The sequence below is a fragment of the Rasamsonia byssochlamydoides genome (assembly GCF_041956645.1).
Source record: "Rasamsonia byssochlamydoides strain NRRL 3658 unplaced genomic scaffold VTN77scaffold_32, whole genome shotgun sequence".
In the NCBI taxonomy this organism is placed as follows: domain Eukaryota; kingdom Fungi; phylum Ascomycota; class Eurotiomycetes; order Eurotiales; family Trichocomaceae; genus Rasamsonia; species Rasamsonia byssochlamydoides.
Window position 1 is genome coordinate 150,160 of NW_027192415.1, and position 23,265 is coordinate 173,424.

Consider the following 23,265-nt stretch of genomic DNA (forward strand, 5'->3'; position numbering starts at 1 on the left):
ATGTGAGATCCTAAAGCAGGAGCATAAGGAGGGATCTGAACTATGCCTTAACAGATATTCAGTCTAGGAGACCTCAAACAATGCGTGACTTATCACCAAGAATCTAATCTCACTGACTTACTGTGCGACATTCCACGATATGTATAGGTTTTCCCTAGGCATATATACTTTTGGTATGTTGTTTCCTAGATGAATAGTAGTAATGGACATAAGGTCCAACACTATAGCAAATTTGTGCTAATATCTGCCTTATCCAATTTTCTGTTGAAGTGTATAGGAAGGAACCACTATATTATTGGTAACTAAAAAGTTCCCATCCCTATTATTCTTTAGCACACCCTAGACATACTTGAGACAATATTAACAACGTTTTTGCAGAACAATGGTAAGGAGGTCTACCCCATTTGCTGCCATTTTTGTTACAACATTTAAATGTTGAATCAAGGTGAAAAAAAAAAAAGACTGCAACTCGGTTGCCGGAATTACTCGATGGTCTCCATGGTATTTTGTTCCTTGGACTTGTAGTCCAGGAGGACATAATGCAGTCAAACCAGGGCAATGTAGCCAATGTAAAGGACAATGTCCGACCTGATAAGCTTTGATTATGGACGACATCTCCTACTGAACGAGCCAAGATCTGGTGTGTGTTGGACCTCCAGGAGATTAGCTATAGGTGGATGTATGGTGCGCTAGGCAGGCTCGTGAGCTGCTTAAGTCAAGAATTTAAAAGAATTTTCCTTCCCCTTGGAAGCCTTTAGATAGATGTCATTTCTTCCTTGCTGGTTCGACGTAGATGTGTACTATAGCCTAGTTGTATTGCGACATTAGTGAAAACCATCCAAAGGTTCTCTCCAAAGCTCTATACCCTATGGTGGGTTCTTACTTATTGCAAGGCTCCTGTAGATTCAATAAATCCATATTTTTCGCCCTTAAGACAAGAGCCAAAAAGGAAAATATCCGCAGACCTGTAGTTTGCAGAAACTTCACACATCCAGGCAGCAGTTAATCAGGCTCACAGTATTGCATCTAGCACATGTAGGAGGGCTAGTGTTCTTAAAACAGCTTATTCCTTTGATTGGTCCTATCAGACAAATAACTAATTAAGGATCAACTGTCCGTAGACTTACGTATTATTATGCTGAACTAGGCATATTTTGAAGCAGGTAGATAATTTAGGTTTTGGAGGGTTGACGTAACATGAGATCAGGTAATGCATGCATAAGAAAAGAGTTTGGGTAATCTCTAAAAGCTGATAAGTCCTTTGTTATATAGTTACAAATCGCCTTACTTTCTGAAATCTACTGGGTTCAACAGAAAAGGGTAACATGTACTAGCACGATTTGAAGACATTTCCTAGGACACCTTCCATCTACCCTGTGTCGCAGTGCCATCTCGCAATTATTGGTACAAGGCCCGTAATTTTTCCATTGTAGAGCTTAGTTGTGTTCCATAACCAGTAAAGGGTATACATGCTGCCAACCTCAAGATCTGTTGGAAGCATTATGCTGGCAACATCTATGTTGAAACTAGGCACCTTATTCCTAGAGCCCTTAAAAGGATACATTGCAAGCACTAAGGCATATTAGTAAACATCAATCATTGGTGACATTAGGTGCTTACAATTTCCATTAACCCCCTGCTTAAAGTTTAGGACATTAGAAAGTATCCTATTATTGGGATTTCCCAAACTTTGACTCCCATACCAATAGATAACATTAGTCTAGGGGTGTGCCTTACTAAAAGATGTATTGATTTGTTGTTGCTAATAGTATAGCAAGGTTATAGAACCAGGTAAGGCTCTTATTTCTGGCTGGCTCACTGTCTGGTAAGTATCTCTACAAAAAGGCATATTCAATGGAGAACCATTAGGCAGCAGGTATGAATTCTTAATGATAAACTTGGTAGCTAAATTATGCATTGTTGGCCATAAATATCTTCCTTATGGCAATGCTGATAAGTGGACTCACTAAAACTGTCATTATCATTGCTACTTTAGGGAAGGTAGATTACTTCTATGCCCTTAATCTGCTTATGTCAATGCAAACTCTATATATCAGACAAAAAGGTACTCACCCATAAGATGGAGAAGATGAGGGGAAGTTTAATAAAAAAATGAAAACGTATAAAAGAAGACGAGTCAGTTTCATTGTCTGTGATGCTCAGCAATAGGAAGGTACCTAGTTAAAGAAAGATATTTCTTACCTGCTACAGTCCACAAGAACAGCACCACATCGCTCATTTATAACAATGTGCTCGTTGTTGTGTTCCGCTTCTGTCTTGTGATCCATTTCTATACACCTGCGATCCATTTTTGAAACCAAAAATAGCTAGCATAGGCTTATAAGAGAATATACTTACAGTCGTGCCGTCTTTGGGTTTGATCAAGAAATTGCATGACTTTTGTTGTCAGCTATGAGGCATTCATTCCTGCTTCTATATTTTCTCCTCATCTGGTTATTCTCACATCAAGCCATCGGCCATAACATAGCAGCATCCAAGACATGTCGCCATGGCCTCGACATTCACGATTCCGAAGTCACCGAGCGATCGCGACCCTGTGACTATTCTTTCTACAGGTTCTGCAATGGCACGAGAACAAGCAAGGTGCACATTAGGGAAGGAGAGGCAGTCGAACCAAACCCGTCAACTCCAACTGTGGCAGCCATTAACCAGACCAAGCCCTGCTCCTGACCAAGAATGCAGAATCGCTCATGGGGTCGTCAAAAAGTATGAACCGTCACTTGGCTGATTCCTACAGCCATTTCGATAATAATATTGATATTCATAGCCCTTTATCTATTCCGGATATACCGAAATCGGCAAAGAGCGGCATCCAGTCACGATGGAGTGATGTTGCCATGACAAGGCGGCCGCAATCTCGACCTCTGATCGGATTTTTAATTTCTCCAGATCGCCTTACAAGTCCGGGTTTCAGTAGCTAGATCAGGAAGGCGGTGTACCACTCGCTCATCGAGTACAAGTTTTCGAAGCAGTAAGAAGGATGATGATGACGATCGTTGAATCGGACAACAAGTGGATCTAGGCTCGAGCTATCTAACTGATGAAACCAAAACGAGCAACTTTATTATGCCTATATACTATATGCAGGCTTTATAAATCTTACTACACTACAGAGACATAAGGGTAATTTATGAATGGGCCAATAAGGCAGTGCCTGAGGACATCCAACGATAACCATTAGATAAACATCCTATGAGACCAAAAAAAGTAGACAATCCCAACATGAAGCACTGTAGTCAATGGCTGAGAATCTGTGGCTAATGTCAATGGGCTGGAAGATGTATCGAAGATAACCTCTGAACATTAATGTTAGTATTCTATGAACGTCAATTATGGTATTTAAGACAAATGAAAAAAAAAAAATCAGAAAACAAATATTTTTTTTAAAAAAAAAAAGAAAGAGAGAGAGGAGAGATTCCAACACTGGATGACGCAGCTCTGTGTTGAAATAGCTCCTAACCTTGCCCTAATATGACCTTGTTGAGCGCTTAGATATGCAAAATGGATGACCCACCCTAAAGCTCATATTGGTGCAGGACAACATCCAATATCGATGCGCTTCCATAAGAAATCTAGCCTTATTCATAAGTTGTACTTCTTATCCTCCTCACATCGTCTTGCTTAGCATCTAACATTAACACAGACAATCTAGGTAATATCCTAGAGTATACTCAAACAAACTACCCAGTATCTCACCGGCATCGAAATGGCAATATCCCTCCTTCTTTCTTTCTTAACAAGCTTTTTCAAAAACTCGACTTGTCGAGCCCCTATCGACTATCATGAAGGCCCTCTACTCCACCACTATTGTTGAAACCCACATGTGCAGGCTTGCCATTGCTGAATGACCTATTCCCGATCTACACCCATCTATCGTCCTAGTGGAAGTCCATGCTAGCAGGGTTAACCCTAGTGATACTGCTAATGGCTTAAAGAACCTCTTTGGCAATCCTAAGCCCAATATCTCTAGTCAGGACTTTGCTGGAGTAATCGTGTATGCCTCTTACTCCACTACTGCTGCCTTGCTGCTAGGGGCTCCCGTCTACGGGACCTCAAGCAATGCCCTTTCCTTTACCTAGGATAGCACTGCAGCAGAGTTCATCCTTATGCCTAAGGCTATGGTTGTACCAAAACCAAGGCATTTATCCTTTATGTAGGCTAGAGCTGTCGGCATCCCCTATATAATGGCACTATTGGCCCTTAAGGCAGTATGTACCTAGCCAGGCATTAACACGGCCCTTGTACTAGCAGCCACAGGCGCTATTGGCCAGGCAGGCATATGCATTGCCTGAGCATGGGGCTGCCTGGTTATAACAGCCTCTTAGCAAGACATTATTACTGATATCAATATCCTTCCAACCCAGAACTGTAGGGCATATGGGCCCATCTAGGAGGTAAAGGCCCCAACATAGTGATCAATGTGGTGGGCTTACCAATGCTGATAAGCAGGGCAATAGCAATCCTGGCCCCACATAGATAGTACTGCATCCTTGCTAGGTTTAAGGGCGAGCCACCAAAGGAATCCGGCTTTATAGCAATGAATCTAATGAATCTCTACCACAACACCCACATGATCTGCAGCATGAATTTGATGACACAGTCACCAGAGGAGGCAGGCAACCTAATGAGGTAGCTCACTAGCATGTTTAATAAGATAGACCTAGAGCCACTGGCCAAGGATGAGCTAATCCCAATCTCAATCAAGAAGGGGGTCAAGGCGTGCAAGGAGGCAATGAAGTTCATAGGGAAGAAGCACGTTATTATATTTAGGGAGAGTAATTAGATGTGCAGTTGATGATTAAGATTCTGCTTGCTGTCCACTCCATTCCTATAAGGTGAGATGAGGGGATAAATAGCGGTCGACAGATGAGAAGAGAAATTTCAATTTAAACCTTCTCTCAAAAGTGTCTAGTTTGTTTCAAAAAAAAATGGGTGGCAAGTCTTGCTATTTCATTTCTTGGGTTAGGGAGAATGGCGCTCTTCTGGGAAGGTTCCTTTGGCAAATAATCCTTAGATTATACTATCGATGAAGTAAAGTACATGCGAATGTGTCTATTAAATACATCTCGTCAGGTAAGCAGAGGGCTCAATTTTTCCAACGGAGCTCAATAAAAAAAATTAATCTGATAACTAGCTAGGACTCTTAGATGATAAACGCTAAAAAACGATGATTAGAGAATATCAGAGTCATGAGAGAATCTAGGCAGATTATATGCCTGAATCATAGAGGTCATATGGTTATCATAACCGTTTTCGTCACGGGTGAGATGGCTTGTTTCTGAAACTCCAGAAACGTCAAAAAAAAAAAAAGACTCTCAAGAAAAGTAGTCAATAGAAGGTAGAGTGCCATACTAAATTGACATGGCTTTTCAAGCCAGATCATGCCTTTTGTTTTCCATAACGTCGCGGGCATGGGGCATAAGACCCTCCGAAAATCGACATATTTCTCTCACTCTGGCTTGCGTCCATACACAACGTAGCTACAATCAGATTAGATACATGTCACCTGCATGACTCGTGGGCTATTTGGGATTGGTATATGTGCGTACAAGTCAAACAATGCATGGATTTTTCGATCGCGAGCGTCGTTCTTTGTCTTGGCTGCTAGCATAGTGACTTCTTCTTTGGACCAGGCTTCGTTTCTGGTTAGGACTGCCATAGCCGCGCCCTCGAAGGCTTGTTCTGCTTGTAGCAGCATCTAGGTTCTAGTCTTTTTCTGTAAGTAGACATTTATATTAGCTTCATGGTACATTAAAGAAAATAGGAAGGAAGGGAGGTACATAGACATAATATGGATCTTTTGCCCAGCTACCTATTGGAACACGATATTTCTGAACGTGGATATCTATAAAGCCTGCGTCTCGGAACCACTCTTCCAAACGTGGTCCTGGGCTACCTTCATAGCCATTCTTGTAGAATGCGCCTATCACTTTATTAAAAGATTGCTCAAGAGTGGTACCCTTTAAAGTTCCATCCTCTGAGTAAGGATACTGATTCCAGTCTTGAAATTCGACCTAGCCGCCTGGTTTAGCGTATCTATTACCAAGGTTAGCCTATGCATGAAAAGCATCTAGAATCATTGCTTATTTAGTTCTTACTGGTAGCATTGCTTTATTAGTCTAGGATAATCTCTGATTGAAATTGCGAGATACCAGGCATAGATGAAGTCAAAAGGGTTATCATCATAGGCCTAGTCTACTTCAATTCGTCGATAATGAATTTCACGTTTTGCGGGACCCTAGGACATAAAAAAATTGCTTGTTAGATCCTAGTAACATATTAAATTGTAGAGGCACTGACATAGTTAGTTAAGTAAGATTCAAGTCGGCTCCGAGCACCTATCTTGAATCAGTTTGTAGTCATATGATATACGATGGGGGAATAGAACTTGCCTCAGTAGAAGGGAATTGTTCGGCTGTTATATAGTAGGATGTCGTGAGTATACGAAAATATAGTATCTAGTCAGGGAAGTAGACGACACACCAAATTCAATCGCCCATATCCCCGTCCCTGTCCCCAGGTCGATAACTTGCTGCGGTGATTCTATTAGAGCGAGAAACAGTTTCCTGTCCATTATATAGAGTGACATCTCATGCGCTATGTCGAGGCGATTGGATTCGGTCTCGTCGTTGGGCAGGAGGTAAGCTGTCGTTTAGTGATTAGTTGGGTTCCAACTCAATTGAAGGGTTGAAGACATCGTGCTTACCCCCATCGCGATAACCATGATACCGTCTGCCGTTCTCGTGTTGGAAGTTGAGGACGGAAGATGTCAGGGAGGCAGTATAGGCTAATTTATAGATATCGAGATTCTCTTGTCAGCGCTCTTGCCATGGTTATTTAACAACAACGATGGTTGTCATTGTAACAAGAGTCTGGGCTAGGGAAAAGATTCTGATAGACATTTCGTCGCCGTAGGAAGAGTTAGTCTCTGTGACCTAGAGTTAAGCCCTATCAGAAAGAGACGAAATAGTTAGGGCTTTGAGAAGGTTACAGGCCTGTCTATCGACTTCAACTAGGGTGGGATGGTGAAGATTGTTAGGCTCTGGCACATTGGTAGGATTGTTGGCCTCTTCCATTTTGAAGGGAATATCGATCGTGTGGTAGAGATAACGATGAAGGGTGCAACAAGAGATAAGAACCCTGGTTGGGGGGTGGATAGTCCTAATAATATTATATTATGCGCCCGTAGAGGACGCCGTAGACCACCATCACGTACCAACGATTACTCTTATTGGATAAGAATAATTGCTCTATTGCATTAGAGCGCCCAGTCTATCGTGGTATGTTCTAGTTTCGCTTTGGAAAGAATACTGGCTTCTTTTGCAGAAGGACATTGTGCTCCTGCGAGGCGCCGACACACGCGCCATGTGGGCCTTGACATCGATCGCTCATTGTGACTACAGCCATGGTCACAATTCACACGTGTCGCGCCTCTCATATCCACGGGAGATCTGCAAGTCGATGATTGTAGACTCTCCATCAATGAACTGTTGGCAAACATTACGGGGAGTGTAAAGCATGAAGGAATTTGACCCATGAGAACTCTATACAATCTGTCTAAGTTGCTTCATCTATAGCCTATGCATGATGATGCTTATAGGGCTGAAATAGCATTACATCTAAAGGCTATAGGAAATGCGTTGTATAAGGCAGTAATTAGAAAGGGATGATCTTATTCTTCTTATAAAAAGTCACAAATTCATATGTGCAGTGAGAATCATGACTGTCAAATAATAGGAGGCAATATAGACTAGTTCTTTATTTTGCAGTTGTTACGGACCAACAGAATAGCGGACTGTCCAACATAGCAATGTATGATGAGACATGATAACCTGCGAGGCAGAAAGCAAGGCTATGGGAATTATGTGATTTCGTCCATAGCATCGACCACGACATCGACCAAAGAGGACGACAATGTGGACGAAGGAAAGGACGAAATCGACCAAGGGATTGTCCAAGAAGGACGATAGTATGGAGGAGGAGGATATTAGTAATCAGGAAAGTTATAAAAGGATGAACACTCCTGCTCTTGTATCTAGTCTTTCTCTTAATCGCATTCAATTCAAGTTTCATACTTCGTTGATTACTTAGAGGGTCAGTAAGACTACGAACTATTATTGGTATACTCTGTATAGCTTTAGAAGGCGTGCCTCTGACTTAGTCGTTCTTGTTACTCTTTTGACCTAAGGGGAGAGGCCCTTATTATTTGTGTTTACCTTTGGGACAGTCAGTCCACCATGAGTCTATATTGCAATCAGCATATAGCATCGACCCTTGTTGCCAGTCAGGCATCTTGATCCTTCAAATCGACCAATCCAGGAACCAACGACGACTCTGTCAGACCCGCGCGTAACAAATTTTTAGAATTAAAATCTATTATATAGGGAGAACATTTATAATAACAGAATAAATAAAGAGGATTAACTAAAAACTATTATAGTTAATCTAATCAGCCTAATAAAGATAATTATAGTCATAGAGGGAAGATATGGCAGGAAAACATTACTTGCTAGAGAAGTAAAGACTATAGTAGTAATAAGGGTAATGCTTCTATTTATATCTTTAGGACAAAGACCTTAAAGAGGGGGAGTAATATTATAAACTAATAAAATAGGGAGCTATCTAATATAGTAGTATACGATGAGACAGTTAGCGGGGCACTGGAAACGGCCGTCATTGAACCGTCCGTCTGCCGTCCCTCACCGCCTCATCGACAACAGGCAAGACAGGAACCGAATACCTGCAGACAGAGTGTCCTCGGGCACGGTTTCATGGGACCGCAGCGACTCCCGACGGCAACGATGCGCCTCCGCTCAACCCCAGGAAAGGCAGACAGTGGACATCCGAGGAAATAGATCTTCTGGTGAAGTTAAGGAAGGAACAGAAGCTACCGTGGTCCAAGGTTGCGAAGAGCTTTGCGGAACAATTTCCAGGGAGGACCCAAGGGTCTATCCAAGTGTATTTATTGGTGTACGAAATTGAAGGATCGACACTAAACCGGCCGGGCTAGCCGAAGTCCTATATTCTATCAGACAGAAGAAAGTCAAATAGAATGCACAAAACCCATGAGTCGTATGTAACACTCTTAATTAAACACAAGAACAGAGGATCGCGCGGCTGTCTACTCTTGTAGCCACTGAACATGGCATTGATATTCCCACGTCCTTTTGAATCCCACCGGATTGCAACTCTAAAAGAGCGAGCCCGCCTTCTTTGAAGCCACCTCGGATCTCTTAGATCAAGCATGTTCTCTGCATGCCAATATGGCTTTTTGCACTATCCAATCCTCTCTATACAATGAGGCCGTAAATCTACTCGAGTACAAACGACTCATGACGGTTTGCGGGATCGCCTATTCCAACCCTCCCATCCTAAACAGCTCTATCGTCGAGGTTCCACGATATTGAAACCATTCCGATCCAAGGGTTCCCATACCTGCCTGACATTCCTGGACGAAATTGTGTGTTATTCTTCCTTCCAAGATGAAGATCCATCGCTTTCTCCCAAAATTGTAAGTATTCAAACAGATGAGCAGCATAAGTGCCAGAGCCAACATACGAAGCCATCCATCTGCAAGATACTGTGGGCACACACTGCGGGCAAGGCTTTCCGTACTTCCCGCAGAGAATGAGCTCTTAGAGGAACTAAAGGAAAGGGACAATCTGCCATGGAGTGGGATCGCGGAATATTTCCCAGGGAGGGTCCTTTCCAGGTACGCTATAGCTCGAAACTCATGATCAAAGGATAAGGACTTGCGCAGTAGAGCGCAATAGTGGAGCACAGAGTACACTGGATGTGGTCACTCCTTCCTTCCCACCCCCAACCAAAGTGTCGAGTGATTTAGATCTGGAGAGTGGGCGTGGTACTTCAGACTTTTAGACTTATCCGCCGTGCCGCCAACGATACAGCCCGTCTCGATCCAGATTGTACAGTGGACCGCTAGTCACGGCATAATTTCATCATTTCCTTCCATCGGTAATTCGTCGCTTTCCTCGAGACCGAGACGAACGTCTACTGGAACGTTTGACGGTATGTCTGCTGGTGAAAGGTACTTCATCTGTTGAAGTGTCCGACTTCTGGAAGCTTGCAGTCTCTTGGGCGTCACTAGTGAACGAGAAATGTGATAGTTGACTCGAAGACTCGATGGTGTATGACTCTTCCACCGAAGTCTCGCTTGCCACACCGAAGCTGGTATTGACGGCTGAAGATCGAGCCGGGTTACTATTTATCTCTTCGTTTGCTCTCGAGACTGATAGACTCGTTCCTTTGTTCCTTTGCCCAGTCTCTGCCATTTCGGTACCAAGCGGCTCCCTGTCGAAAAGTTTCTGTGGAGTGTGTCATAGCAAACGCCGCAAGCTGATTCATATAGTACTCAGGCCGACCTTCAGCAGTGCTCGGCTGCGAAGGGTGGATGGTGAACATCTTGAGCTGACCACCATGGTAGATCGATGTAATCGTATAAGCATTATTATCGTAGACAGGTTCCTCTTGTCCGTATGTTTGAAGGCTGTGTATCCCTCTCGCTCCTAGTGCGCCATCATGATCTTGAGTCTCGCTTACGACCCCGTGACCTGGACGTACTTGAGCTCATCGCGGAATAGAGAGGGCTGACAGGTTTCTGACTTCCCTTATATTTTTACCTGATCAGGGATGGTTAGTTAATAATAATATGTATACACTAATACAGCGCATCAGTAAAAACACAGTCCCTGGTAATAAATGTAGACTTCCCAGGATCCTCGCGTTCTGGTATTATCATAGATGTAGACTTCCCTGTCCTGGACGTGGACTTCCCGGGTTCGCGCTAATACAGCACGCGGGCAAAAGTATGGCCGCTAGAGACGACGGGGACTTCTATAGGATTACATCCGTCCCGCACCTGTCCATTCTCGAGTAGGTAGCGGAGCTTTTGCTCATCCGCTGCCGAACTCACGAGGTCGGCTTCCCCGGGCTGCTGACAGAGCACGTGGCCCATCTGGCAAGTATACGCATAGGGAGTGTCAGTCAGGTTCTGCAATAGATCGCGGCGCACTCCGCGATACGTGATATCCCAGCCTGTCCGGTCCATCCACGGGCGCGTTATCTCAAAGGACGATACACCCATCTCCTCCACGGCGGCCGGAATCGTCTGCTCGGCGGCCAGCTGGGATCGCTCGCGCACTTCAAGGGCCTGGAGATGCTCGTGGGCGGCCGGATCGGATATGGGACGGACGGTCTTTCCGTTCAGGGCCACCACCCAGTACTGGCGAGACGCACCATGGGTCCATGACTGCAGGTAAACGTCGTCGTACAGGTGGTCGATAGCCCGGCGGGATGGACGGGGAACGGCAAGGTGGCTTTGCGAGAGATGACGTGACATCATATCCAGATTGATTGTGCGGTGCTGCAGTGACGACAGGCGAACCCCTCATGGGTGTAGAGGGCTGGGTGTTCAGGCACCCTATTATCCGGCACAATCGCAGCAGTCGGCTCTTGAAAGTTATGTCGTTGAAGATACTGCAGAAGGCCCCTACGTTGCTCCGCTGGCACTTGGTGTTTTGCTTGGAGATGGCAGCTCGCTTGAGCAATGGCCAGGACGTAGCCACATTCGCGGCAAATGAACCAGGCGCTCACTCAGGTCAAAAAAGAGCAGAGGATGCTTCCAGTCCGGGATAAGATGCGACATCTTTCAATTCTCAATTCCGACCCCTAGTCAGAAACGAGAAGATTGTTAGCGCTCAAGATGAGAGTAAAGAAGGAATATATCAATCGCGTCTTCTTTGTCCGGCGACTGCTTGTTGGAATCTACAAAGATCACATCAAGACAGGCAGGGAGAAAACGGCCGTGGATTGATAACTCTGGTGGCAAGATGAGCCTCTACGCAGGGGAATCGGTCTATCTCAACGCGTGCACGGACCGAATTCAGGGGTTCTGGCAGAGCCCGACGCGTCTCGGGCCCGGTGGGCGCGTGGGCGCGGGGGATTTAGGGTTGCCGGCGGGACGCAGCGACGAAAAGAGGAAACTCAGGTCGAGTTTCCAACGAACTGTCTTTAGTAGTCCCGGAGCCACCAGACGATGGTGATGTGGATATGATTCCAATGTCGGAACCTACCCCCGAAAAGACTGAAAAGACAGACAAAATGACAACATATTTGCTAACGCCAGAATCAATACCGGGCCTGTGGCGCAGACCCGACATATGCTAGCTGTCAAAAATCTAAGTCCCGAAGATTGCATGATGCCACCAGTTCCGGATGGGCGCCCGTTTCAGACAGTGGTATTTGTGGGGCCATAGTCCCACTTGGAGGGCCAGGCGATCCTTAGTGGAGCTGAGGTGCTCAGATCTCGATCAAAGTTGAATTGATCATCTGAATTTGCGTTAACTAAACAGATTGGGAAAGATATGATCTATGTTTGACGTTTACATCACTTAGTCACCTGAAATGACCTCCAGTCAATGGATAGGTAAACTATGTAGATGCCTCTTTCGGTGCTTACTGTATCCGGTGCGTTCGCAACTCAGCAAGCTTACTAAAAAAGCGGCTTGCATGGTGTTATGCCCAAGTGACAAGCGCCTCCTTTTTTGCTTGTGATATCGTCTCTATAAGGACCCAATTCCAGAGGCTTGGGTCACAATTCCTTCTAATTGTTACACTCCCGAATCCTTGAGCCTTGACCGGCCCGTTATAACCCATTGCCCCCCATTGCTACCACTGCTATATTCATAACTCTACATGCTGTAGTGGCCACGGATACTTCTATATCCAGTCAAACACATTAGCTAGCCCGTGCTCTTCACAATCATGTCTCTATTTGATCATTCGTCTCTCGCGTCCTTTGCGGCCGGAAATGTGTTGTTCTCCTCACAAGCGGCTATCCGTCGCCGCCAGATCAATCGTCTTAAGGATTACCTCAACGGTAAGAGATTTGACAAAAAAGGGACTCGACAGCACCGCCACCAGCTATATAAAGCCAGTTTGGCTAGTCACAGTACAAAGAGACCCGACGGTAAGGATTTCACCGCATGGCCTGTGTTTGGTTTTGGAAAAGAAACGAGAAAACCAGGCCCAGCTCTTCGTATTGTCTAATGCGAATGCTAGCCGTGAAACGATCTCTAGCTGAGAATCCAAACCAGTATGGACTTCCTCGTTGTTGGAAAATCCTCACTGCTGGAGAAGATGTCATTCTCGACGCCAAGACTCATGATCTGGACCGCTTTGTTGATGAAAATCAAACCATTTACTTCGCTGCATTTGGAGTCGCTAATAAACCGATCCGGGTGAACTCGTAAAGACCCCCTTCCGCCCATGTTCCCTGGATACCAGCAAGACGTGATCAGAGCCAAGACTAACACTCATGTAACCGGTGAAGCACGTGGATTGATCCTAAAGATATCACAATGTCTCCAGACGCAACGATCTATACCATCAATACCAGGAATGAGCATGGAGATAACTTTTCATTGTATCTCAACTTCACTCATCCTACCTGGCACACTGGGCATCTCTTAATCGGTAATAACAATTTTGTCGTCGCTTTGCAGCCTTGGTCGGTTCAATTCAGTGTCAGCGTTTCTGCCAATGCTGGCGCCGAAAAATCTTCAGCCAAGCAGACCCTGACCTGGGATGAGACCTCCGATGCTTGGAAAAATGCTGCCTGGGAGAAGGATGCCATGAAATTCTCTTATGATACAGTTCCTGTCGTTGACATATTCGGAACGAAGCAGATGATTAACGAGGTTTCATTTGTGGATTCTAAAGACAGCACCAATTCATTTCAGCTGACATCTAACGAATGGCCGACAAAGTACACATCAATCATGGACGGATCGATTGAGAAAGATGCTGTTTATCAGTATACCATTGTCAACAATCCATCAGATGTGCCGGTTCCAATCTCGATCAGGGCACAGGATACTGTAACTTCTGTCTACCCTGTGGAAGCCCTCTGGAAGTTTGATACTTTTGGCACGTCATTTACGGGCGCATACCGACTTCCGAACTCTAACGTTGTCTACGCTGTCAAGGGCACGGGTGTATTACCCGGCTCAGGGGTTTCTGCACCGGGAAAGCCACAGACTCACGAGCGGCCAATGCCATTGTTTTCTTCTACCGTCCAACCATTGAAAAGTCCATTCTCTATCCCTGGAAATAAGGCAGTTCGCGACAGTCCACTGAGCGTTACTGGACTGCTCAATCTCAACGCAATGCAGGCCTGTGATCCAAGTATCAGCCCTACGGGCTACGTCGACGTTATTTTACAGAAGGCAAATGAAGACTTCCATGATATCATCTGCTACCACATGGATGAATCTATTCGAAAGACGTTTGTCTCGACAGGGCCTGTCGAATTGACTAATTCTGTGGTTTTCCAGATAGCCAACGACGACCCTGGCAATAAGGCCTTCTACCAAACGCTCTCAGTGCCTTACTGCACCACTTCTTTGTCCGCCTCCACTTTACCGGAAGCGAAACTGTGTAATGGCGAGCGCGCCAAAAAACAACTCAAAGATCTTCCTACTCAGTCAGAAGTCTACAAGCGGCATTCCGATGCCCTGTACCGTCATCGATTCAATCAAGCCTATCCTATCCTACAGACTTATATGGATGACCAAGCCAACACAGACCGTGCCGCCGACATGGCCCATGCAGCTTCCATGATGAAGGCCAATTTAGCGAATCAGTGTGCAGATACTAATGCACACGACCCCGATGGCGCTCAGAAACTAGCCGACGCTCAGGCTGATATTGATGCTTTGTGCACCTGGGCGACAAGGAACAAACTCTTCTGGGCATTCGAGCTGTTTTACTGGGGTCAAACATTCTACCTCCCCAATCTCTACGCACAGACAAGCAACGGAACTCTCTCGACGTCGGTCTCAATGCACCTTAAGACACTATCTGCGACCATAGGGATGCTTGAGGGAGGCAAACAAAACCCTGACGGAAAGTCGTTTCAAGAAGCTTTCAACGACCTCGTTCGCCTGTACCAGATGAGCTCCATCGTACCGCAGTTCGTCGACGCCAATAACAATGCTGAAGATATTGACAGCATTCAAAAGGCGATGCTGGAGCAGTTTGCACAGCAATATGCGAACAGTTCCGATCCAAAGCTTGCAGCAGAAGCTGCAACGGCACAACAGTTGGCTGCAGATGACTTCATTCGCGGCAGGTTCATGACCATTCTAATAACCAGCATGCGCCTCTCTGGCACGTTGGGGAACTGGGCCAATATAGCTAACAACTTTGTTACTTTGCTCGGCAGAACCAGCTGGTATAGCAAGCTTGCGAACGCTGCTGGGGCTATGTCTACGCTTTTGCGTTCTACCTGCGTGATATTACTGATATTACCCATCATCAACAGCTTTGGAGGAGGCTGGTCGAGCATGAAGAGTGGAGAGCGAGCGGGGTGGGTGACGATGTGCGTAGGCCTTGGCCTAACCTTTGCACTCAAGGCCATTGCTGGAGTTATCCGCGTTGTTGCCCTGTGGCAGGATCTCGGAGGACTGATTCAAGGGTTCAAAGTCTTCATGGGATGGTCTGAGGCCGTTCCGCTGGTGGAACAATATGCTGCAGAGGTAAGACAGACTCAGGGCCCTACATCTTCAGAGCACAGGGAATATTTCGGTTTGGAACCATACTAACGCATCTCAGTGTCAAAACTCGTTGGCAAGATGGTTCGTTCGTGATAGCGAGGAGACCATGGCCATCACCGACGCTTCTGTTGGGCTCGACCAGATGACAACGGGCATGAAAGTCTTTGGACGGTCCGCGGGCGAGTTCCTTACTAACAGCGTAGGCGCGATTCTGGCTGTTGTTAACCTGACTTTGAGTAGCATCGACCTTGCGAAGTCCACGGATCCTTTGCAAAAATCACTGGACTCTATGATGGTACTGGCTAGCAGCTTTCAGTTACTTGCAATCGGCGCCGCTTGGCTCCTGGCCGGCGGATATCTCGCAGAGGGCTTTTTACTTTCCTGCTGCGAGTTAATGGCGACAGTGTGTGCTCCTATGGGCGTCGTCTTCGCGGTAATTGGGTTGGTCATCATGATGGTTATGATGTTCCAGCACAAAGATCCTCCCAACCCTGTGCAGGATTTCGTCAACGACCAAGCTTCAAAGGCCGGGTTGACGCTCAGTAACGGCACGGCAATCGACTACCTCAATATTGTGCCTGACGACAAGCAAAACCTGTCTCTCCTTGGCATGGACTTCTGTGCCATGGATGCGCGTAACAACCAAGTCGGGTGGTTGCAAGTTCAAGCGGAAAAGGCTTCTACTCCTGGAACTTATACGGTCGGCCATGCTACTGCCGTCACCTTTGGCCCAGACACTTGCTGGTGCGTTCAAACGGATGCTTATGGAGTCAGCAACATCTTCACATATGTGCTAAGCTCAGAGGGCAACCGACGAGTCGTGTGTCTTGCAGAGCTTTCCGACGGATCCGTAGGTGCTGTAGGACCACCGTCCAAGGTGACAAAGGACCGCAGCGGAAAACTTGTGCCAGCGGATCCCGAGGTCTACCAGGCAGAGCTCGCTCGCCAACAGTGGTCATTTGCTTGTCAGTCCGCCGGTGGCACCACGACGAGAACGATCGAAGGTATTTCCGTGACGTATCAGGCGGCAGCCACGTTTTCCATCACCAAAGGCGGCAAAAACTTGCACTTCGAGCGGGAGAACAACGTATGGATACCGAAGCTGGGTCAATCCGACTTCACCTGGAAGCTGACACTGGACTCGATGGGACCGTCTAATTTCAGCTACATCCAAGCTCCATGGAATCTCCTCCAGACTGATCGAGATGAAACAAACGCGGTGAAGTTCTCGATGCCGTCGTCTACGCCGTTGAACTGGTCCATTACACCTGCGTTGCCTGCGTTCTTGACATTCAGGAGCGACGGCCCAAACGAAGGTACTATATCACAGACGCCCAACATAACGCCTGCGATTATGGCAAAGACGACCTTTACGGTGACAGCGTCAGTAACACTTGTTGGGAAGAAGCTCTCGAAGAGCACGACTGTCGCCATTTCTATAATTGAAAACGCTTTGGTACTGCCGAGCATGCTCTCAAATATGCCCGTGAACGAAAAATCCTGCCTGTCTACTGGTTTTCATAGCGGGACATCCCTGTTACCTGCGTCTCGCGCTACCGGTGGAAAAGCTGGTCATCATCCACCGGCTAGAGCAGGCTACGTTGCTGAAGCCATGGAAGCAGGACGGGACGAGGTAGGGACTCCAAACGTGACGGACCTCCCGTTCTTTAAATGGCTCCAGCCCGCCCCGATGGCCTGTGCTGAGCACTATACAGGGCAGGTGGCAATCGCCCTGCTGAAGAACTCAGTTACGGGTGGCTGGGGCCCCGGCCCTGGCATGATTGGGGACTCTGGAACGTTTCAGGCGTTGTACTTTCCAAATGCCCCTCGTAATCCGGGACACAATCCAAACGATCCTTGCGATTATGGCAGTGGGGTAAACGCGTTCATCGCGCAGGCGATCCACAACGCCGGGAGTAGCAGGGTATGTAGCATGTTGCGTGGCTCGGAAGGCTTACAGGCTGTTGTAGCTGACTGTTCTGACTAGTGCAACTGGGATTTGACCCAATCCAAGATAGATGCCTTCAACAACAGGTTGTTCGACAACAATTTTGACCGATTCGTCGACTGGTTACGATCGCCATGGAGCACCAGCGTCACCGGCCCTCACTGTTCTCTGGACGAATACCTTTCTGCATTGAGGGATCCGTACTGGATCACTCTCCGAGCAGGCGAGCAGGTCGACGGCACCTGGAGGAACCAGTCCATGGAGATGTTTCAGCACTGCCTGAAGCTCGCCGCACTCGGCGCTAGCGACGCGCAGATAACCCAGGCAATGAATACTCTGACAGTCCGCAGTAGTCCTTCGTCACCTGTATTAAACCCCAGTGGGTTTCCCGACATCACCAGCGATCCGCTGTCCTGGAAACACTATCGTGGCTATCTCGTCCGTTCGCCAATCTCCTACACACATCTAGCAGTTCAGGGTATAGGCCAGACGTTTGTGATCAATCCCCGCGGTCGTTGGCATTTAACCCCGAACCCCCGGGGTTCTTTTGGGGATGTCGAGGATGTCGAGTACATTGTTCAGAAGGACAGTCAGTTCCTAGACGCCTCCGGTAACTAACTACCGCAATCTAGTGGTGGTTCATGTTTTGCTGGCTCAACTTTGGTTATTCTCAACGATGGGATAACTGCAAAAAAAAAATGGCTTAATCTTGACGTAAATAAACACCGCTACTCAGTCCTTCAGCTAAAAGAAGGGGAATGGGCTCTAGTTGAGGATCTCCTCAATATTCTTCAACCTTTCTCCCGCATCACGATGGCAATTGGCACTAGCTTGGAGGCTAGTATCCACCAGATGTTCCAGTTATACAATTGGCTCTTTGAACAACTCGAGAAGGCAAAAAGAACATGGAAAGCTAAGGCCCGACGTTCTAAACATGCCGACGAGCTTGTTCAAGCAATCGAGGCTGCGCGTGAGAAACTTCGCTGAGTATTATGGCAAGACTGAGGGAGATACTGGTACTTTTTATTATAACCTTGCCGTCATCCTACATCCATCTACTAAGCTGTCGCTTTATGAGGTAAGCATCTTGATCCTACCTACCCTGTGGATACCTTCCTCAGGGTCAGCTAGAGAAGGCTTCTCTAGGTAGTTCCAATCAGAGACTAACTAGAGACCTAGAATGATCAAGTTTGGGGTTCTGATTACCTAGAGCAGTACCGCAAGGACTTTTATATATACTACGACGAGCACTATAAGCACCTTGAAGCCGAAGTTGACTCTGTCTCAGGCACTGAAGATATTTCTGCAAATAGTGTTACTGCTATCATCGCATCTACCTTTGCACGCGATCTTTCAATGAGAACAGAAGGATCTGAAGCAATACGGTATCTCCAGACACCTCCGCATAATATTTTCAAACAGCCCAATCCTCTTAAATGCCGGAAGGCTCTTGAGACAGAATACCCTACGCTTGCACAGATGGCTCGGGATATTCTCGCTATCCCAGCAACAGGGTTTGGTGTTGAGCGACTATTTAATGTTGGCCGTGATACCTGCCATTATTGCCGCAATCGTCTTAATGGCGAAACAATTGAGATGATTATGCTGATCAAATACTTCGAACGTATTGGAATTCCCTTAACTGAAGTACCTCCAGGTGGCCTTGATGATTCACAGCCTGCATCTTTCTATGAGGAGCAGCGGCGGTCACTTTCAGTTCCGCCAGATGAGCAACCAGGTGAAGGCGCAAGTGATACCTGTGAATGGGAAAGAGAATCGAGTAGTAGTTCAAAGCTATCAGAGCTGTCAGAGCTATTAGAGCTAGGTGAGGATGATGACCTACCACCTACTATAGTTGAAGTCTCAGCGTAGTAATATTAATATTGTTTGATCTTTTCCTGATTCCGTAATGCTTTTCCGTCAGCCATGGTGTATATAAGACCACGTGATAATACATCAAGTATTCTGCCGTGTTTTTTTTGTTCGACCTTGTAATTTGATCCCTTATCATCACATGTAGATAAAAACGGGTCAAACCCGTTAGGGTCAGGGTCGGGTCGAGCATTTCGACCCTAACCCGGCCCTAAAAGCCCAACCCGGCCCGGCCTGAGGGTCTTGACCCTGACCCGCGGCCACCCTAGTCTGATTTAGATAGGCTAGAGATTTAAATTTTTTGTAGCTAACTATTAAAGGTTAATATAGGATATAAAAAGGATAGGGTACAGAGTATGTCAGTGGCTCTGGTGGGTAGGATGCCAACTGACCTGGATTGGCAGGGGCTCTCAACCTCACAAGTCCCACGACGACCCTATCGAAACGCAGGATGTCATATCCATTCGATTTAAAGACGATGCGGATAAGAGGATCGCATCGGCGCATGTGTACAAGAACGGCGGTGGAAAGGTGATTCGTTGGTAACGTGAGATAAAGAGCCATTTACAGGGCCTGTTTGATATTGTCCCGTCTCGACATTTAGAGATTGCCGATATCAGCGTCTTGCATAAAGATTTAGAGAAGATGTTCGGGGCAATACGATCTCTTGATATTATTGAGTCAGTAACGTGTCTGGATTGGTCTCGAAAAATGCTTCTGGTGTTATTTTACATACCGCTCCGTAGCTGCGCTTTCATTGGTCCAATGCTTTGAACCAATTAATCTGCTACCGTCTAAGTCATATTATATTTGCTGCGGTACGCTGCATGCAGTACCCTGAACGAGAGGAGGAAGGTTTACTCCTGCGAGAAGCAACGGAGAAAGGAGTAGTTAACGTAGCGAGATACTACGGGATCGGCTTTCGATTACCAGATTAACAATGACCTCCTGCAACTTAGCCGACGAACTAACAGTTTTCCGAGAAGGCGATGGGATTTCAGTCTCCAGCATAATTGAGGTGGGCGGAGAGTGGCAGGCGCTTAACAATCTTATCGAGACTATCAGTGTAGGAGATAGGGCGGGGTAGGAGGGTGTATGCTAGCGGAATCAGGTGCTATTGAAACATATCAAAGCCAGTCAACCTGGTTCTGCTAAGATTTGTCCAGGGTCGTCCGGTTGAGTGGTCACTTTCCTGATTACGTTCTCCTGGACGAGAAAGTCCACCAGGGATCTCGAGCCTTCTAGTCGAGAAGGTTTGTGGATGAATCCGGTTCGATGGTAGCCATAAAATCCCAAGTCCATTGTCGAGTGGCGTTGTCCTGCGGAGAGACCTTGAACTAGCTGCGGTCGTTAGACATCAAACGGGAAGATATCTTTTTTTTCTACCCTTTTTATATCCTGATGCAGTCATTGAAGTTGCTGAAGTGCTGAAGTGTTTAAAGAAAGATATCAAAAATCCAAGACCAGCTTCACTTACATCAACAACATCTATCCTCGTCAGTTCTTTGGGCAAGATGGCGCCGAGGATCGTGCTCTCAACCTTGATAACAGCGTAGAACGTGCTGAGATATCGCAGCAGCCAGGCGTCATCCGCCTGTGCCGGATCCTCGCAGGGGATTTCGAGTCGACTCCCCTGGTCGACAAAGATGACGAGGGAGTACTTCGGAAAGTGCTGTCTCCAAGCCTCGACATAGTTCTGGCGAAATCGGCTTCTGCGAAGGGAAAAACTGAAATATAGCGCCCAGAAGAGTCTCCACCAAATGCTGTTGGGACGGCGTCCTGAAAGCTTGGATATGAAGACCAGAATTTGGGTTTTCTGTGTCGCTTTAGTAGGAGAGAAAGCGCAGGATGACAACAGGCCGGAACAGACTGCAGAGTGAGATAGATGGCCAGCACATACCATGAATAATGTGGGTACGTTCAATAAGGAGGTTTTATAACTATTGTCGCAAATTCCGCAAGTTTCAAGTACTTTAATAATTATGGCCATGAGAACCAGCAAGATGGTACAAGGCCATAAGTTGACGCAATCGCGGCCGCTAGAACGCCTGCTACAGTGAGGTAGTAGAAGAAAATGAGGAATGCAGCGATCTTCCAATTTCGAGCAGACACGGGTAGCAGAGTGACAGGCACCGGCTGCGTAACGCCGTTGGCAACAAAGGCCCTCATCGTGAACGCAGAGGGAAGTGACGGGGCGCTGACAACCATGGAGAAGCAGAACCTGGGGTGATTCCTCTGCAAGGGCAAGTAGATAGATGCTGACCTGGCAAGTACGAGCAGATTAAGTTGACTTGAGATGTGTCGGAGGCAGGGACGGAATCTAATTGGTTGGCGAGATAATATAATGATGAGATGAAGCGTGTGAATCGGGAGGGCAGCTAACTAAAAGCTCAGGCGAGATCGACGTCTCATATTCTGCAACGGGCTGAGGTTTATTTTCCTTCCTGCGCTGTTAATAATGGTTATAGCTGGCTAGGTTGCATCTGTCCAGACCTTCACCTGGTCTCTTCCCCAGCCTGGTGTTGAGGTTATAGCTATAAGCATGTAGGGGAGAAGCTACTACAAGCACCACTATAGAAGACAATATGATGATATGAAGGAGACTTGATTCTTTTTCTAATCAGATGTGGGAGACCTGGCGTATAAGCCTTATTGTGAGAAGCGGGGTATTTGGCTTCCAATATGATGTATNGCATCAGCTTACATGACTACCCAATCCAGTTAGACCAGTATGCCATGAATTCCAACACCTGGATGGGCTCGAGTGATCTGGGATTCTAGGCTCTTAACAAGGGACGCTGCAGTATTACCTACATAATTCCCCATTACACGAGAAATGAAGGAGGAAACTTAAAAACTATCAAATCGTGCTTACTTACAGAGAGTCACAGCAGCCATGTGAGCATTAATCTCCTTACGACTGCAAGTTTTCTTTCACCATCACATCCCTTGCCCCTCATCTCTTCATCTCTTTTAACCCTTTGATTTGGACACTTTTCTCAATCTAAATTGTTGATATCAATGTCAAACAAATCCAGATATCATATCTTAACAAAACAGTCCCAATCACGATAGTAACTACTTTAAATGATGCTATAGTTCTATCTGAGATATTCTGATGCTGTCGACTATAATAATAACAGCCCCTCTTGTTCTCGATAAAGTCACTTCTTTTAGACCCCGCCACGCAGTGGTTAGGATGGAGCAGATTAGGCAATGCGTCCTCCTTATATAAGAAAGACAAGGGTTAATATATAAAGCATAAAGCAAATTCCTTTTTTTTTTAGAAGCCCGTTTACAAGACGAATTAATGGTATATGCCTCCTCTACATGAAATCGCAGGCTTATTGAGCGGATGCTGTATATATACTTATATATAGAATCAAAAATCAGGCATGGAGTATGAGCGGAGGGGTTTTAACCTTCGCACGGTGTTTGTATCTGATCTGTTCCGGGGGGGGGGGGGGGGGGGGTTTTTTCCCCCCCCGGGGGTTTTTTTTTTTTTTTTTTTCGGGGGGGGGGGGGGAACGGTTTGGAACCTTATGCTCGGAGATTTTTTTTGAACGGTAACTTTCCAGCCTAGTTTAACTGACTGACTAACTATGTAGATGCGGGCAGGTAGGCAGGTATAGAGTATAGTATATACGGTATACTCCGTATACTCTGGACGTTTAGTGTGGGGTAACAAATAAGTAAGTAGGTACCCAACAGCCCCAACTACCCAACGACTCCTTACCTAGGTAAGTAATCCCCGGTAAGATACACAAATCGAATGGAATCAAGTGATACAAATAAAATCAAATAAACTGGCAGAGTCAAGGTCAAGTGTCTATCTACCTGCTTAGGTGG

At 46.3% G+C, this 23,265-nt stretch overlaps 4 protein-coding genes across 4 annotated transcripts; 1 reads left to right on the forward strand and 3 right to left on the reverse strand.

Annotated features, from left to right (window-relative positions):
* Window positions 1-10,825: 10,825 nt before the first annotated feature.
* Window positions 10,826-11,383, reverse strand: VTN77DRAFT_4643 (uncharacterized protein; the record flags this gene model as incomplete). The annotated part of the gene is made up of 1 exon (XM_069420725.1): window positions 10,826-11,383. One exon carries the CDS (start codon window positions 11,381-11,383, stop codon window positions 10,826-10,828), a length of 558 nt encoding a protein of 185 aa, XP_069277605.1.
* Window positions 11,384-12,804: 1,421 nt separating this feature from the next.
* VTN77DRAFT_4644 (uncharacterized protein) lies at window positions 12,805-18,162 on the forward strand (the record flags this gene model as incomplete). The annotated part of the gene is made up of 5 exons (XM_069420726.1): window positions 12,805-13,009; window positions 13,102-13,288; window positions 13,373-15,578; window positions 15,655-17,520; window positions 17,584-18,162. The coding sequence occupies 5 exons, from the start codon at window positions 12,805-12,807 to the stop codon at window positions 18,160-18,162; spliced, it is 5,043 nt and encodes a 1,680-aa protein (XP_069277606.1).
* A 1,428-nt stretch (window positions 18,163-19,590) lies between these two features.
* Window positions 19,591-19,980, reverse strand: VTN77DRAFT_4645 (uncharacterized protein; the record flags this gene model as incomplete). The annotated part of the gene is made up of 2 exons (XM_069420727.1): window positions 19,591-19,727; window positions 19,809-19,980. 2 exons carry the CDS (start codon window positions 19,978-19,980, stop codon window positions 19,591-19,593), a joined length of 309 nt encoding a protein of 102 aa, XP_069277607.1.
* Window positions 19,981-20,553: 573 nt separating this feature from the next.
* On the reverse strand, window positions 20,554-21,319 carry VTN77DRAFT_4646 (uncharacterized protein; the record flags this gene model as incomplete). The annotated part of the gene is made up of 3 exons (XM_069420728.1): window positions 20,554-20,757; window positions 20,894-21,232; window positions 21,317-21,319. 3 exons carry the CDS (start codon window positions 21,317-21,319, stop codon window positions 20,554-20,556), a joined length of 546 nt encoding a protein of 181 aa, XP_069277608.1.
* Window positions 21,320-23,265: the final 1,946 nt, after the last annotated feature.